Source organism: Schistocerca cancellata, chromosome 4, assembly GCF_023864275.1.
Source record: "Schistocerca cancellata isolate TAMUIC-IGC-003103 chromosome 4, iqSchCanc2.1, whole genome shotgun sequence".
NCBI classification, from domain to species: Eukaryota; Metazoa; Arthropoda; class Insecta; order Orthoptera; family Acrididae; genus Schistocerca; species Schistocerca cancellata.
In genome coordinates, this window is record NC_064629.1 from 874,216,242 (window position 1) to 874,234,890 (window position 18,649).

The 18,649-nt window shown below is 40.0% G+C and overlaps 1 protein-coding gene across 3 annotated transcripts in view; it reads left to right on the forward strand.

Annotated features, from left to right (window-relative positions):
- Positions 1-18,649, forward strand: part of LOC126183597 (solute carrier family 22 member 7-like) — a 223,462-nt gene that overhangs the window by 131,530 nt on the left and 73,283 nt on the right. For all 3 annotated transcript variants that reach the window (XM_049925700.1, XM_049925701.1, XM_049925702.1), the window contains 2 exons: positions 2,898-3,066; positions 9,452-9,673. In XM_049925700.1, the coding sequence (XP_049781657.1) occupies positions 2,898-3,066; positions 9,452-9,673 (391 nt within the window). The remainder of the gene's footprint in view (positions 1-2,897; positions 3,067-9,451; positions 9,674-18,649) is intronic.

Consider the following 18,649-nt stretch of genomic DNA (forward strand, 5'->3'; position numbering starts at 1 on the left):
GACATGGAGATGACCACATTTTGATTGCCGAGCAAGGACTGATTGAAGTATTGTTCTGCAGAACTGGTTATAGAAATGCATATGAATAAAATCAAAATCTGTTATTATACACTGAAGAGCCAAATAAACTGCTATAGGCATGTGTTTTCAAATAAAGTGGTATGAAAACAGGCACAATACAGCACTAAGGTTGGAAATGCCTATATAAAACAACAAGTGTCTGGCACAGTTGTTAAATCAGTTACTATTGCTACAATGGCAGGTTATCAAGATTTAATTCAGTTTGAATGTGGTGTTATAGTCAATGCAAAAGTTATGGCACACAGCATATCCAAGATAGCGATGAAGTGGGGATTTTCCCATATGACCATTTCATGAGTGTGCTGTGAATATCAGGAGTATGGTAAAATATCAAATCTCTGACATCGCTACGGCTGGAAAAAGAACCTATAAGAACAGAAGCAATGACGCCTGAAGAGAATCATTCAATGTGACAGAAGTGCAACCCTTCTGCAAACTGCTGCAAATTTCAATGCTGGGCCATCAACAAGTGTCAGCGTGCAAACCATTCAATGAAACATCATCAATATGGGGTTTTGGAGCCAGAGGCCCACTCATGTACCCTTGATGACTGGACAACACAAAGCTTTACACTTTGCCTGGGCCCATCAACACCAGCATTGGACTGTTGATGACTGGAAACATGTTGCTTGGTAAGACGAGTCTTATTTCAAATTGTATTAAGTGGATGGCTGTGTACTGGAATGGAGACAATCTCATGAATCCATTGACACTGCATGTCAGCAGTGGCTGTTCAGGCTGGTGAAGGCTCTGTAATGGTGTGGAGCATGGGCAGTTGGAGTGATATTGGATCCCTGATACATCTAGATATGACTGTTACAAGTGACACATACATAAGCATACTGTTCGATCACATGCATCCATTTGTGCCCATTGTGCATTCCAATGGACTTGGGCAATTCCAACAAAACAATGCAACACCCTACACATCCAGAATTGCTACATAATTTCTCCATGAACACTCTTCTGAGTTTAAACACTTCTGCTGGCCGCCAAACTCCCCAGACACGAGTATCATTGAGCATATCTGGGATGCCTTGCAGCATGCTATTCAGAAGAGCTCTCCACTCCTTGAACTCTTACGGATGTATGGGCAGCCCTGCAGGACTCATGGTGTCAATTCCTTCCAGCACTACTTCAGACATTAGTTGAGTCCATGCCACATCATGTTGCAGCACTTCTCTATGTTCGTGGGGGCCCTACACGATATTAGACAGGTGCACCAGTTTCTTTGGCTCTTCAGTGTATTTTACCTTATAACAGGAGAGGTAGCAAAAGTAGTGGACATGAAATTACAGAGATCAAAGGAGCAAGTCTGTTTAGCTATTGACTGGATAACCAGGAAATCACTGAAATTATAGGAACTATATTATGAAACAATTTTCTGCTTTTATAGGGATTCCCTCATGGTGGCTCAACACTGATTGCCTTAGCAAACTCTTTGGACCATGTGGCAGAGCTCCACAAGGGCACTATCTTAGGCTAGCAGTTCACCCTGAACAATAGCTGTGTGTGCATGCAGTCTCCAGTGTATTGTGATACCAGCAATAAATGCAATTAATCCCTACATTGTTCCAGTACAAATATTCCCACATGGATCCTTCCCACATTGGTGATGTCACAATGAATATCAGCATCTACTGTGGATTACTCAGCATGCTTTATCTCATGACTTACATGCTAACAATAGAGCCATCACACAATTCCAGTTCTGGTGAACTCTGTGTGCAGTTCTCCAAATCATCTGGAAAAATCTACATTTTCTGTGGAATATGTAAGTGACACTTTTATGTACTGTGCTGTTGGTGCCAACAATGACCCTCATGTACCTGAACAATATATAATGAGTGCTGACCCTCTGGACAATTTGGATGGCAAGTGTGACTCATTTTGCTACCAACAAGACACTGTTTATGAGACTGTTACAGACAGACACAATGGCACAAGTTATCGCATCAGCTGTGTTTGGAACATCCTTATGTACATGACCGATATGTAATGAGTGCTGACTCTCTGGGCAATTTTGGTAGCAAGTGTAACCCATTTTGCTACCAACCAGACACAGTTTATCAGACTGTCACAGACAGACAAGTGGCACAAGTTATCCCACCAGCTGTGTTAGGAACATTTCTGAACATGTTGACGACATCATATGGGCCCCAGCTGGGTACATAAAAAAGTTAATAATTAAATGCAGTATAGAAATTACATGCTGCTACTGCAGGTAGCTGCTTACTGGTCTACAACTGGAGCACAACTGGTTGTTTACTGTTTGTAATGGTCACAAAGTTGGAAGTGAATCAGAGATGGCAGCACTTACAACAGTGTGAATCTACACTAGAAAGTCAGGTGCTGATACACTGAAGTTTAAAAATATGTAATCAGTTAGAAAAAATAACAAAGAACATTCAACTGCATTATTGTGAAATATGTTTGAGCTTGTAATTTAATCACACAATCACATTATTTTAGCTACTGTCAGGTCTGCTCCATAAATAATTTGATTATGTTGTGACTCACTGATCTTTCAAAGTTCAGCCGTGCAGTTATGCACATCCTTTATATGCGGCACTGCCCGCCAGCCGTGCAGCAGCCATGCCACCTAAGCGGCCAGGCAGCCAGCGGCCGCCAGACTTGGATTCAGTGCTGATTTGAATGTTACCGTGTTCACATGTCTTGCTTTGTCAACTTGCTCTGTGACTTACATGTGTTGTGTCGTTTTTTGAAATATATGTGTTCAACTTGACATTATAACAGTGTAGCTTTAAATATTTTGTTTCACTCAACATTGATGTCTTCTGCTTTTTTCATTTCAGGAATAGAGTTGTGTGACATCAGGCATCGATCAGCCAATAATTTTAGGTCGTCTCTCTGTTTTGCCATGGGAACTATTAGCATAATACTGATAGCCTGGATTTTGAGAAACTGGGTTTACTTTATGCTGGTAGCAGCAGTATTGTGTGCCATTCCTTTATTTTTTATCAGGTAATATTAAAATCTGGTAGTATTAAAAGACAAGTTTCTTTTATTAGTTTCTCTGTGTGCTCTATATTGAAATTATTCAAATGTAAGTTTTGTTTCTTCATCTTTTCCACTTGAAAGTAGCCTAATAGGAAAGCCAAAACTAGTAGTGGACTCAACAGAGTTTTTAATGACAACTGGAGCAGTTTTTCATTAAATAATACAAATTTCTGTCATAAAATTCATCCCACAATAAGCATTAAACTGTGAAATGGCTGTTAGAATTAGAAATACTATTATGAAAGGGAAAGGAAAGAGGAGTTGAGTACTTACACATTAACAATTTTCACCATTCCTTCCCCAATGAGTTGTTACTCTGGAACAAAATGGAGCGAAGAAAGAAAAGCTGAATTCTCGCAAAGAATGAAGACCTGGTGGGCAAACAAGAAGAATAAGAAGCCCCAGAAGTGAACCATCTTTACTTAGCGTCTTCCATGTTGGGAGCTTTACGACTAATAATAATAATAATAATATATATATATATATATATATATATATATATATATATATATATATATATATATATATATATAGACACACACTCCTGGAAATGGAAAAAAGAACACATTGACACCGGTGTGTCAAACCCACCATACTTGCTCCGGACACTGCGAGAGGGCTGTACAAGCAATGATCACACGCCCGGCTCTGCGGACACACCAGGAACCGCGGTGTTGGTCGTCGAATGGCGCTAGCTGCGCAGCATTTGTGCACCACCGCCGTCAGTGTCAGCCAGTTTGCCGTGGCATACGGAGCTCCATCGTAGTCTTTAACACTGGTAGCATGCCGCGACAGCGTGGACGTGAACCGTATGTGCAGTTGACGGACTTTGAGCGAGGGCGTATAGTGGGCATGCGGGAGGCCAGGTGGACGTACCGCCGAATTGCTCAACACGTGGGGCGTGAGGTCTCCACAGTACATCGATGTTGTCGCCAGTGGTCGGCGGAAGGTGCACATGCCCGTCGACCTGGGACCGGACCGCAGCGACGCACGGATGCACGCCAAGACCGTAGGATCCTACGCAGTGCCGTAGGGGACCGCACCGCCACTTCCCAGCAAATTAGGGACACTGTTGCTCCTGGGGTATCGGCGAGGACCATTCGCAACCGTCTCCATGAAGCTGGGCTACGGTCCCGCACACCGTTAGGCCGTCTTCCGCTCACGCCCCAACATCGTGGAGCCTGCCTCCAGTGGTGTCGCGACAGGCGTGAATGGAGGGACGAATGGAGACATGTCGTCTTCAGCGATGAGAGTCGCTTCTGCCTTGGTGCCAATGATGGTTGTATGCGTGTTTGGCGCCGTGCAGGTGAGCGCCACAATCAGGACTGCATACGACCGAGGCACACAGGGCCAACACCTGGCATCATGGTGTGGGGAGCGATCTCCTACACTGGCCGTACACCACTGGTGATCGTCGAGGGGACACTGAATAGTGCACGGTACATCCAAACCATCATCGAACCCATCGTTCTACCATTCCTAGACCGGCAAGGGAACTTGCTGTTCCAACAGGACAATGCACGTCCGCATGTATCCCATGCCACCCAACGTGCTCTAGAAGGTGTAAGTCAACTACCCTGGCCAGCAAGATCTCCGGATCTGTCCCCCATTGAGCATGTTTGGGACTGGATGAAGCGTCGTCTCACGCGGTCTGCACGTCCAGCACAAACGCTGGTCCAACTGAGGCGCCAGGTGGAAATGGCATGGCAAGCCGTTCCACAGGACTACATCCAGCATCTCTACGATCGTCTCCATGGGAGAATAGCAGCCTGCATTGCTGCGAAAGGTGGATATACACTGTACTAGTGCCGACATTGTGCATGCTCTGTTGCCTGTGTCTATGTGCCTGTGGTTCTGTCAGTGTGATCATGTGATGTATCTGACCCCAGGAATGTGTCGATAAAGTTTCCCCTTCCTGGGACAATGAATTCACGGTGTTCTTATTTCAATTTCCAGGAGCGTATATATAAAAAAGAAAGATGATGAGACTTATTAAACAAAAGCGCTGGCTGGTCGATAGACACACAAACAAACACAAACATACACACAAAATTCAAGCTTTTGCAACCAACGGTTGCCTCATCAGGAAAGAGGGAAGGAGAGGGAAAGACGAAAAACCCAAGAAACCCAAATCCTTTTGTCTTTCCCTCTCCTTCCCTCTTTCCTGATGAGGCAACCGTTGGTTGCGAAAGCTTAAATTTTGTGTGTATGTTTGTGTTTGTTTGTGTGTCTATCGACCTGCCAGCACTTTTGTTTGGTAAGTCTCATCATCTTTCTTTTTAGATATATTTTTCCCACGTGGAATGTTTCCCTCATTATATGAGTCATTCCAATCCTGGGAGCGGAAAGACTTACCTTAGGGGGAAAAAATGACAGGTATGCACTTGCACACACACACATATCCATCCGCACATACACAGACACAAGCAGACATTTGTAAACAAATTTGTAAATTTGTAAAAATTGTAATTGTAAATTTGTAAAAATTTTGTGCATTTGTGTATCACAACTGATCATCAGTTACTAACTTTGTAATGGCCATTCAGCTGAGGCTAACCACACAGAACCATTATAGATCATCATCTTGCTCAAGAAACTATGCTTTATGTCCATTTTCTAAACTGATAAACTTTGACTTTTGTTTGCCATGCTTCAACATGAGGAGAAAATTTACAGGATATTACAGCGTCTCTGCTTTCTAATGTTTGTGAATTATGAGACTTGCCATCAGAATAATCAATGTCATTAGGCATTTCATGATGAATGTCAGATGTTAGTATATTTTGGACTCCTCAGGTAGTAGATAAATACTGCCAGAATGTAGCTAAAATATCACAATTTCCTTTAGCATAAACGTGACTGAAAGAAAATTCACAATATGTATTCAATAGATTTTTTTGACTTCCACTGTCAAAATCAGCACTAGTTCTGTGCAACCTGCTGTACCACATGCAAGATGGCACAAAGAAGCAGTTTGCAGATTTTAGTTTCTTAGTTTATAAAACTCAGGAAAGAGATTGCCCTTATTACTCACTATAAGTGTGTGATTTTTGCACCAGCTGAGGTTAGCTTTCAAAGACTTCACAGAGAAATCATAGCTACTGTCTTCTTTCTTTGCTGGAGTGGATATGATACTTTTTGCACTCATGTAGTTTAGTCCAAGTTTCTCCATACTTCTGCCTTTCTTTTCTTCCAGTCATCTTAATTTCTTTGGCATTTTCTAGATTTCCAGCAACTACTATGCACAGAAAAATCTTTGACTTCAGGCATTTGGCTCACGTGAGTGTGCTATTGGCTGCCACTAGCTGATGTAATGTACTGCTTTGGTAGTAATATTCAAGTATGCCAAAAAATCTATTCTAACAACTTGTGTGTTAGCAACCTCTCACATTCTAGACCACCAATCTGCAGGGTGAATTTTATGAAATGTTCAAGATGAAAACAGAATTGAGACAAATATATAGTCTCATGCTAAACCTTGTTCAGTTATGTTAAGGAGAAAATTATAAGGGCATAAAACTGGACATAAATAAACTCAATAATGGCAATAGTTTACAAAACATTTACTATCACATTTTATTGTCTGAACTTTAGTGAAGATGTCACACATTTAAAAAAATGACTATATGCCTTGCATTGCTTCCACTACAAAAAGCTTGTAACCAATCAGAGCTTTTTATTATTGTGTTAAATAGCTGGAAAATTTTTTGCTGAAATGTTAGTGATGAGCAGCAAATTGACAAGGAACTACTTGAGTGGGAAGTTGCAAGTTCAATCTTTAGGAAGGTTCATTTGAAAGAGTCCTGTTAACAATTATGACAGGAAAAATATTAGCTGCTAATGACTCACCATTTCCATTAGAAAGGCAACAGAAAATGAGTGTTTGGGATGTGCAGAGATCAACCTTCTATGGGACGTATGTATTACACTTCACAAAATGTACAGCATCGACATTCAAGAAGTGTTCAAAACAAACCATCATCTTGCACCATGAACACTGAATGAAAAATAGCACACCACAATGACCACAGAGGTTCATACCATCAAGATCAAAGGCAAATTCCTTGGGAGCTACCAGTCATGCAGAATGTTCAACCAGGCATCCACTCTTAAAGAATGTGTATAAAATCATATTGATGTAACAGGGTGATGAGAACTGATGGAATGTGATGGCATGCAACTGAATACCAAACAGTCTGTCATGGAGCTTATCATGAAACTGGCTGTCTTTTAAGGTGTAGCTGCAGATAGTCTGATAATATTTTTATAGGCACAGAGAAAACAAACATCCAGAGGCTGAATTTGTCCAGCAGTTCCAGTTATTATATTATTATGAACTGCAATGACACACACTTTTCAGGAGGGGTATTTTGCTATAAAGGAGTATTATTTTCATACGTAGATCAGAAACCAGACAAAAGCAAGTTATTTTAACTAGCTGTTGGACAAAAGCAGTGCCCTTACCATAATTGTTCTTTTTGCCCATTTTCCCACACTTGCTTACTGTGAAATAAATATTCCGTAGTCCCCTTGCAAGATCATGCACACAAGAAAGAATCATAGAAGGAAGAGCACCCCCACCTTCTTGCAGCACAATAAATGACTTTTCAGTCAATTTACCATCCAGACTAACACTTGGCATAATTGTATATGAATGTGTTATGGCACAGCTGTTAGCTGATCTTGGTACAACTCTCTTGGTACCTCTAATTTCCAGGTTTCCATTCATATGCATTTCCTCTTCAAAGGCTGATACCTCAAAGTTGAAGACAACTTCCTTAATGAATGATGGGATAAATTTGTTTATCTCATCTACAAATTTTTGGGCTGGTTCCGCAGTTTGCTGTGCATCATAAAGATGACGCTTTGTTTGAAATTTCATTATCTTACATCTTCCAATTCTATAGCACTGTTTAAAGTTACATAACCATCCACTCCTTTCCTTGAAATCACTATAATCTATGTCATCTGAAGTCTGACGTGCATAATCTAGCAGGTCACCTCCTGTAAACTGCATCAAACATCCATGAAATGTGCCAAAACCCATTTTTGTAACAAGTGTGCCTTGTCCTTTCTTGAATATTCATAGTTTTTCTTATGCACTACATAGTTGTATTGCTGCAAAGTTATTCAAAATATGTTCTTAATTGTTCTTATATGATGCTATGGATGATCTTCCATGTACAAAACTATGTGTAGAACCCGTACCTTAGACAATGATTGTCCTTCACTATGTTTCACTGGAGACATGAATTGTGGCACCCTGTCCAATAAGGATGCGGAACTACATGGCTTAACACCTGTTTAATTACCACTTCTACTTGTTAAGCATGTATAATGATCACTGTACTTCTCATGTACATTGTCTGCACAGTAAAATGTATATGACACTACAAATTCCACTGACTTACCTTGCAGAAATGCTAATATTTAATCTACCATTTCTTTTTCACTCTGAAAAATTCCTGGAATTCCTTTCCGATGAAATGCCAACATTGGCAACTGTTGTTGTAGATATAAGGCAATGACTGCTTTGTGTAATGTTACCATTTGTCTGCTTTGTATCAACACCACTAACACTGTAGCTAGTTACTCATCAACTAAGCAGTTCAACTATGCTCCAAAGGCTCATGCTTTGCTGACTACTGGATGCCTCCAGTCCTGTCCCATGTTGCCATTAGCAGCCAATATTGTGATTGCATGGCAGACAATATGTGGGGCATCAAATGTTATAAACATCACTGGCCTTTTGTGACCATGCACTCAGTGGGTTCCTTGTGAGAAAAGTGTAGTCAAAAATTAACATTAGAATGAGCTACAAGTAGAAAGTTATGGAAATAAGCTATTATCAAAATAAACAATCTGATAAACCAAGTTTAATATCTGTGACAGAATATAATAAAGTGGCAAAATTTAATTATGCTATTTTTTAAGGGATGTATTGAAAGAGCAAAAGGAAAACTACTGCTTCAATAATACTTTATGATTGATACTGGTAATCTTATCTGTTTAACAGTTAACAGCACTTAGTATCTGGTATTCACTAATTAATGCAGCTGTATGCTTTGCATGGTTTCTTATAAAAAGCTGTTTCTTTTTGACAGAATATATGGTATTAAAGTAATTCTGAGTCATAATAACATTGCATATGATACTAGACATTTATAATTGGAAAAACAACTAATGAACATATATTAGCACACTCTTTTGTTAAATACTTTTCATAAATGCTTATTTCATTGATTTAATTGATTCTCAGAACCCTTATGGCATTTCTAGTTCTGTGTTATGATTAATACATACTTGTACCCCAAAGAATCCTAAAATACTATAACGTAATTTTTTATAGGTATCTACCTGAGTCTCCGCGTTGGTGTGTTGCCAAGGGGCATCCAGAAAGGGCTCTTAAAGTGCTTCGGGGTGTTGCTACGACAAATGGTAGGGTATTGCCAGATGATACTCTCATCAAACTGAAGAATCTGTCTAAACAAACAACAGGAAAACTTAGTTTGAAGACTATATTTTTGAATAAAATTCTATTAAAGAATACACTGCTTCTCATTTGGAGCCGGTATGTTGAACTTTGGTACTTTGAGTTATAATTTCCTAACTTATCAATATATAAATGGGAACAAACAAATGGAACTCTTAAAATTATAACAGGATATGTATCTTAAATTGATGCAAAAATAGTAAAGCATAAAAGAAATGCTTAAAGTTTGTGCATTGTACACAGATAAATTTATTGTTAGAGCCTGAATATAATAACTTTGTGATTGACAGATTTCCATGGGATGGATTGGAGTGGGTGGGTTATAACTACAGTTCACAAGGCTGTACATGTACCTATAAAACCAGTGGTGCTTGAAAAAGAACTAAAATTAATTACTAACTGACCCCTGCCATTGGGCCCATTAAGAAATCAATCAAAGGGTTACATTAATGGATGTACTGGTACAGTACTTTTCTTCTACTGTAGGTAGTTGCAGTAATATGTATTGATCCTGAAATTATGAATTTGCCATGAGAATTTATTTTTCCATCTGTTAGGTGCAAGATCTGAAAGCCATGACCAAAGCAGGTACAGGTGTAACACTGTCAGTAAAAAAAAAATGACAAAATATTTAGCAAGGAATTCCTTGACATTAAATCATCAAACCATTCATTTTTATTTCTAAACTAATGATCAACCAGTTCTTTTACACATATACGTAAAGATAGAATTGTTTGCTGATTATACAAGTTTTTCCAAATACACAAAATACTGCATAAGAAAAACATCAATGGACAATAACAACCAGTTGCATAAAAGAAATTTAATTTCTTTACTGGTGTAGGGCACTATCTGCCTGAAACTGGTGAAGAAATTAAATTTCTTTTGTGCAACTGGTTGATTATTATTTCATTATATACAATTACAGTTGCTGAGGATGGATAAAATACTAAAATCAATTAACTGTTTCTATATCTTCCAAAATCTTATCTTATTTGCTTTGTAGAAAATAATTTAACCATACATCTTCAAAAAAAGTAATTTTACACACTTTCATACAGTGAATAATAGTGCAAAACACTGACAAAATGAAACAAAACCAATGAAACAGTGCATGTAGTATCTTTATTCTTGTGAAATGATATGGTGTTAAAACTGGAATAAGAAAAATGGCAACTAATCTAGGATCTAAGAATAATATGTTCACTTTGAGTCAAAACATGTAGTGAAATGTCCATTTTGACAGATTTTATGTATTACAGCAGACTCTGCCAGCCCTCTGAAATACAGATGGACCTTGCCAAGGTGGGGAGGCCTGCATGGCTAAACACTAAAAAGAACTGTATTATAGATGAAACTACAATGGAGAGGTATCAGTGGTGAAGCCAGACTAACATGTGGTTCCTGAAGAGGGCAAGCAGCTTATTCACTAGCTTCAGTGGCAACAACACAGATGATTGACTGATCTGGCCTTGCACCAGAAGCCAAAATGGCCTTGCTGTGTTGGTACTGTGAATAGCTGAAATTGAGGGAAATTACAGCTGCTCTTTCTTTTTCATGGTGACATGCATCTCTACTGTATTGTAATGATGATGGTATCCTCTTGGATGAAATATTCCATAAGTAAATTCACTCCCCATTCAGAACTCCAGGTGGTGCTACTCATGAGGATGTCATCATCAGGAAAAACAAAACTGGCGTTCAACAGGTTGGAGTGGGGAATATTAAATCCAGTAACGGGGTAGGTAAGTTAGAGAATCTGGAAAGAGAAATGGATAGGTTGAAGTGAGATGTAGTGGGAATTAGTAAAAAGCAGTGGCAGAAAGTACAGGACTTTTAGTAAGGTTAGTAAAAGGTTATATAATAATAAAAAGAATTGCGGGAGTATACCTGTTAATGAACAAGAAAATAGAAGTGCATGTAAGCAACTGTGAACAGTGTAATGAACACATTACAATAGCCAAGACAGTCATGACTCCAACACCCATCATAGTAGTACAGGTTTATATGCCAACTAGCTCTGCCGATGACTAAGAGACTGAAAGAATGTATTATGACACGAAGAAAATTATACATATAGTTAAGGGAGACAAAAATTTAATTGTGATGGATGACTTTAATTCAGTAGTAGTAAAAGGAACAGAAGGACAAGTAGCAGGAGAACACTGACTGGGGAAAAGGAATGGCAGAGGAAGCCACTTGATAAAATTTAGCACATAGCATAATTTAACCATTTCTAATGCGTGGTTTAAGAATCAGGAAAGAAGAGTATGTATGTTGAAGAGACTTGCAGACACTGTAAGGTTTCAGATTAATTAAAGTATGGTAAGACAGAGATTTCAGAATCAGATTTTAAACTGTAAAGTATTTCCATTGGCATAGGTGGATCCTGGCTTCAATTTATTGCTTGTAAACTGCAGACTGTATGTGAAAACATTGCATATATGTAAGAAATTAAAGATAAACTGAAGGAATCAGAGGTTTTTGAGAGTATCAGAGGGAACATCAGACAAACTGGACCAAAACAGGGGAAAGGAATGCAATAGAAAATAAATGGGTGGCTTTGAGACATGAAATAGGGAAAGTAGTTGAAGATAATGTAGGTAAAAAGGAAAAGCCTACTAAAAATCTCTGCATACCACAGAAGGTATTTAATTTAATTGAGAACAAAAGAAAATATAGAACTACACCAAATGAAGGAGGCAAAATGGAATACAGACATGTAAAACATGAGAGTGACAGAAAGTCCAAAATGTTCAAGTGGGAATATTAGAGAACAGATGCAAGGCTGTAGATACACATAACAATGGGAAAGATATACACAACCTATAGGAAAATTAAAGAAACCTCTGGAGAAAAGAAAAGCAGCTATATGAATATCAAGAGCTCATATGGCAAACCAGCACTAAACAAAGAAGGAAAAGCTGAAAAGTAGAAGGAATATATTTTAAGTCTAGATAAGAGAAACAAGGCTGAGTGAAATGTTATTGGCAGAGAAGAGGAATTAGATGAAGATGAGATGAGAGAAATGATGCTGTGAAAAGAATTTGACAGAGAACTGAGAGACCTTAGCCAAAACAAGACTCCTGGGATAGACATAATTTGTTCATAACTGATATCACCCTTGGAAGGGCCAGCCATGACAAAATTAACCATCTTGTGTGAAATATGTATACGACAGGCAAAAATACCATGATACAACCCATTAATTGTATTATTAGTGAAAACTCATAATCAAAGGCCTTAAAAATAAGTGTAATTCAGCCAGTCCATAAGAAGGGAAGTAAGGGAGACTAATATCAACCCACCTTCAGTAAAATATTTGAAACAATTATCCTGTCCTAACTCACAGCCTTCTTGTCCAGACACTAAATGCCTACTGAATCACTGCATGGATTCAGGAAAGACTTAAGCGTGGCTGCTGCTATTACCAGTTTCTTCCATGAAGTGTACAGTAACATAGAAATGTGTATACACACTGCTGGAATATTTCTAGACTTGAAGAAAGCTATTGGCTCTGTAAACTATGGGCTTATCTTAAAAAGTCTGTGGCTGTAGAATATAAATGATGTGCCAATTAAACTTCTAGGCCCTCCTAACAACATATCAGGAACAGTGTACTGAACGTACATATTAAAATGATAAGATTTTAGCTTTCAAATCTAGAAGTGAAGCAGTGATGCAAGGAACCTCATAAGGCCCAATTCTTGGCCCATTCCTTTTTCTAGCTTACATTAATGGTACATTAATGGCATTGTTTCTCCCTTTAACTAACACAGTGTAAATTATACTGATGATATCTGGGCTTTGTACTATGGTAAAGACTGTGAGGATGTGGAATTTTCAGAAACTAATGGTGTATTAGAATCAATATGTATTTCCATTCTCAAGGACTAAAGGTCACTGTAAGAAAATCCCAGCTGCTAATATTTGTGACTGGCAGCTCACAGCACTCATGCACAAACAATGTATGTGGGATAACAGTGATGAAAGCAAACAGCTGTAAATTCCTGTGTGTGCATCTGGACTCAAATGTTCATCACTCATACACAAATCAACTAATAGATGTAATGAACTTCCTTTGGGCCTGAAGGTTTAATCTGTTCCATTCCCACATCACCTAAAATGGTCATTTAGCATTTTTTTGAATTCCTAAGTACTTTGTCAAGTTCTTCCATGACAATACCAACAGTGGAGTTGCTAGCCTAGATAGCCATTTGTCATTCCTTTATGTTTTATTTATATTTATTTAATAAAATTGCAGCCAAATAGCCATATACAGTTACTTTGCTTAACATTTTACATTTACATTTTACATTTTTGCATATTCATTTATCGATTTCACTCTTTTACTGCACAGTTCTATGTGATATCGTTCACAGGCTTCATTACACAGTTCACATACACATGTTGCAGTTGGGTCGTGGTAAGTTTTGTTTTTGCAGATTAGATGATGAAAGCCGTGAGTAGAAAGTCTAGTTACAACATGTCGCTGTTCAAAGTTTGGTGCTGTCCATGAGCGGTTCGTCATTGCTTCGATGCCATAAAACTCTGGCCATATTTTTTCTCCATGATCTTCAGTTGCTTTCTGGAAGCCCTGGTGTGTGGCATCATATATCGAAGTCTGATGTCTTCAATTAGGAATGTCTCTCTCGCTAGCAGGTACACTAGTCTAGATCTTGTTGTCTTTGAGAGACCTAGTGCTCTTTTTAGATAGGTCAATTTTACCTTTTCTAGTGTTTCTAGATTTTTTTCTGTCAGGTGGTCCCATATAACCTCCATCCCATAGGCCAGGATTGGCAAGATTTTTGCGTTGAATAATTTCATGGCCATTTCTAGACTGAGTAGGCGGATGTTTTTGATGTCCTGTATTGCTATTATTGCTTGGGCTGCACGTTCTGTTGTATGTTTTGTGAAGCATTTGGCTGTTGGTTGCAATGTCACTCCTAGGTATTTAAAGTCTGATGAGATTTTTATTTTTTGTCCTCTGATACTGATTTTTGCATTCTTGGGTGTTTTGCCTCCTCTTCTGAAAATTACCATTTCTGTCTTTGCTATGTTTATCTGTAGTTTGTGTTCACTGCACCATCTGTCTATTTTCACAATGATTCTCTGCAGCTTCTGTATATCTGTTGAACCTATGGCTATGTCGTCAGCGTATGCATATACACTCCTGGAAATGGGAAAAAGAACACATTGACACCGGTGTGTCAGACCCACCATACTTGCTCCGGACACTGCGAGAGGGCTGTACAAGCAATGATCACACGCACGACACAGCGGACACACCAGGAACCGCGGTGTTGGCCGTCGAATGGCGCTAGCTGCGCAGCATTTGTGCACCGCCGCTGTCAGTGTCAGACAGTTTGCCGTGGCATACGGAGCTCCATCGCAGTCTTTAACACTGGTAGCGTGCCGCGACAGCGTGGACGTGAACCGTATGTGCAGTTGACGGACTTTGAGCGAGGGCGTATAGTGGGCATGCGGGAGGCCGGGTGGACGTACCGCCGAATTGCTCAACACGTGGGGCGTGAGGTCTCCACAGTACATCGATGTTGTCGCCAGTGGTCGGCGGAAGGTGCACGTGCCCGTCGACCTGGGACCGGACCGCAGCAACGCACGGATGCACGCCAAGACCGTAGGATCCTACGCAGTGCCGTAGGGAACCGCACCGCCACTTACCAGCAAATTAAGGACACTGTTGCTCCTGGGGTATCGGCGAGGACCATTCGCAACCGTCTCCATGAAGCTGGGCTACGGTCCCGCACACCATTAGGCCGTCTTCCGCTCACGCCCCAACATCGTGCAGCCCGCCTCCAGTGGTGTCGCGACAGGCGTGAATGGAGGGACGAATGGAGACGTGTCGTCTTCAGCGATGAGAGTCGCTTCTGCCTTGGTGCCAATGATGGTTGTATGCGTGTTTGGCGCCGTGCAGGTGAGCGCCACAATCAGGACTGCATACGACCGAGGCACACAGGGCCAACACCCGGCATCATGGTGTGGGGAGCAATTTCCTACACTGGCCGTACACCACTGGTGATCGTCGAGGGGACACTGAATAGTGCACGGTACATCCAAACCGTCATCGAACCCATCGTTCTACCATTCCTAGACCGGCAAGGGAACTTGCTGTTCCAACAGGACAATGCACATCCGCATGTATCCTGTGCCACCCAACGTGCTCTAGAAGGTGTAAGTCAACTACCTTGGCCAGCAAGATCTCCGGATCTGTCCCCCATAGAGCATGTTTGGGACTGGATGAAGTGTCGTCTCACGCAGTCTGCACGTCCAGCACGAACGCTGGTCCAACTGAGGCGCCAGGTGGAAATGGCATGGCAAGCCGTTCCACAGGACTACATCCAGCATCTCTACGATCGTCTCCATGGGAGAATAGCAGCCTGCATTGCTGCGAAAGGTGGATATACACTGTACTAGTGCCGACATTGTGCATGCTCTGTTGCATGTGTCTATGTGCCTGTGGTTCTGTCAGTGTGATCATGTGATGTATCTGACCCCAGGAATGTGTCAACAAAGTTTCCTCTTCCTGGGACAATGAATTCACGGTGTTCTTATTTCAATTTCCAGGAGTGTACATACAGATCTTCTTCCTTTTCTCCAATTCGGAGTACTGCTTCAGTGGCAAGAATGTACAGCAAAGGGCTCATTGGGTCACCGTGTAAGACTCCGTTCGATTGCAGAATGGGGTTCGAAAAAGAGAGGTTGTCTGATATTGTAATTAAATTGTATTCGAGGATTGATTTGATTATTCTTGCCCATACGCTATCTTCTCCCATTGTGTTTTCCAGTTTTCGGACTATGAGCTGTCTTTCCAATAGGTCAAAGGCGCATCATTGATATTGTTTAGAAGAAGCCTGACTGCCGTAAGTGTTGATATTCCAGATCTGAAACCCGTTTGTAGTTCTGGGAGATGACTGTCCACAGAGGCTTGGATTTTTTGTGTTATTATCTTCGAAAACATCTTGAATTGAGTATTTTCCAGGGCTATGCCTCTGTACTTGTTTGGGTCCATTGGGTCTCCTCTACCTTTGTAGAGAACTTTTATTGTCAAGTGTCTCCATTGTGTCAGAATTCTTCCAAGTTCCAGGCATTTGTTAAACAGTTTGGTCCATATGTGTTGGAGGGCCTCTTTTGCATCTTTTATATGTTCATTGTATATATTATCAGGTCCTGCTGCTTTCTTGTTCTTCAGTGCTTTTATTACTTCTTTCACATCATCTTCATTTAGGGGTTCCCATGTATTGTCTTTTTCCTTAGTTTGATGTTGTTTCTCTTTCTTTGGGGGTGTTTTGAGTCCTTGTTTGTTTAGTATCTTACTGAAGTGGTCTTCCCATTCCTTCAGGTCTATATTTGGTGTATGAGCCATTTTTCTTGGTCTTGCTGCTATGTATGGATCTTTCTCTGCTTCATCCGCTTCTCTTTTTGCCTCACTTTCTATGTATTCTTTTTTCTTCTCTTCTATTAGTTTTTTGTAGATTCTCCTCTCTTCTGCGTACAGTTTGTATGTTTCCTCGTCATGCTGGTTTCTTAGTCTGTGGAGGATTCTTAGAACAGTGTTCCTTTTGCTGTAGCATTCAGCATCGAACCGTCTTTTGGCCGTCCTTGTTTTGGGGATTGTTTGTATCACTGAATTTTTTAGGACGTCTTCTATTTGGTCTGTTGCTTTTTCAAGGTCTCCTTCCTCTATGAAAGTTTCTATTTCTGTTAATTGTTCTTGCTCGTTTGTTAATTTTTCTATATCAATTTTTCTTTATGTGATTTTGTGGGTCTTTCTTGCTGGCGGTGACATGACGATATTTATTCTTATCTTCATTGGAATGTGCTTTCGTATAGGAGTAATGGAGTCATGCCATATTGGTTGAATACTTCCTTCTATGTCTCCTCTTGTTAATGTGATATCAATGGTGCTCTTCCCATTGTGGCATATGTATGTAGGTATCTGCCTATCGTTAAGTAGGGTGAAACCATCTTCTTCTAGGGTTTCAACGACTAATTTTGTTTTATAGTTTTCTGTGTCTATTCTGCAGTTGAGATTGCCTGCAATAATGGTGGGTTTGCTGTCACATTGTTTGATGAGTGTGACTATTTCGTCAATTATTTCTACAGCATTTGTGTGTGGTTTAAAATAGGCTGCAATTATATTTATGTTTGCCGCTTCTATTAGGATACTATTTTATTGTTTTATGATTTTTTTGGTGGGCGTCATCCAGGGTTTCAGTAGGATAGATATTCCTCCCATGGGTCGTCCTCTTTCTCCCTTCTTTGCCATTAGGTGATAATTATAGAAATCTTTATGTTGCCAGCTGTCTATCAGGAAGGTTTCTGTTAAAATTGCAAGATCCGAATTTTGCAGAATGTCTGTTGGTGTTAGGTTAAGAGCACTTTTTACTCCCTCTGTATTCCACAAGACTGCTTTTATTTCTTGCTCTTCTGGTTTTCTTCTTAGTTTAGTTGAGCTCTGCTCCCTCTTCCATTGATTGTCTTGGGAAACGAAATTGACGTACTTTTATGTTTTCTGGCCAGAATTCTGGTTCCTGTGTGATTTGTAGCTTTTCAAACGGAATGCCTACTTTGAAAGCTTTTTTGTCGCCCAGTGTGCGCAGTTCTTCACATTCTAGTTGTCCCAGTATTCCGTTCTTGTTAAGGTATTTCACTACTGTAGCAGTTGTAGCAGTTGTGGTGGTTCTCTTTAAGTTACTGATGTATAGCCATGCTGTTGTTTCTGCTGCTTGCATTTCTTCGTCTTTTTTGATACCCATTATGGTTTTACAATTATTCTGGTTTCTTCTGTACTAGCTCCTCCCTGCCACAGTACTCCAAGTTGGTTCCTCTAGTTCATTAACCTGATTTCGGGTTTTATTATGTTGCTCATGTGCATTGATTTGGACTTGTAACTGATTTTGTTGCTGGAGCAGAGGATTTCTGTATATTGTCGTTCCCTCTGGTTTAACTTTGTTGTTGTATTTAGTTTGTATGTTGTTTCCATCTGTTTTGGTTTTCTCTACGTCTAGGTGGCTTTCCTTTTCTAGAGTTTTC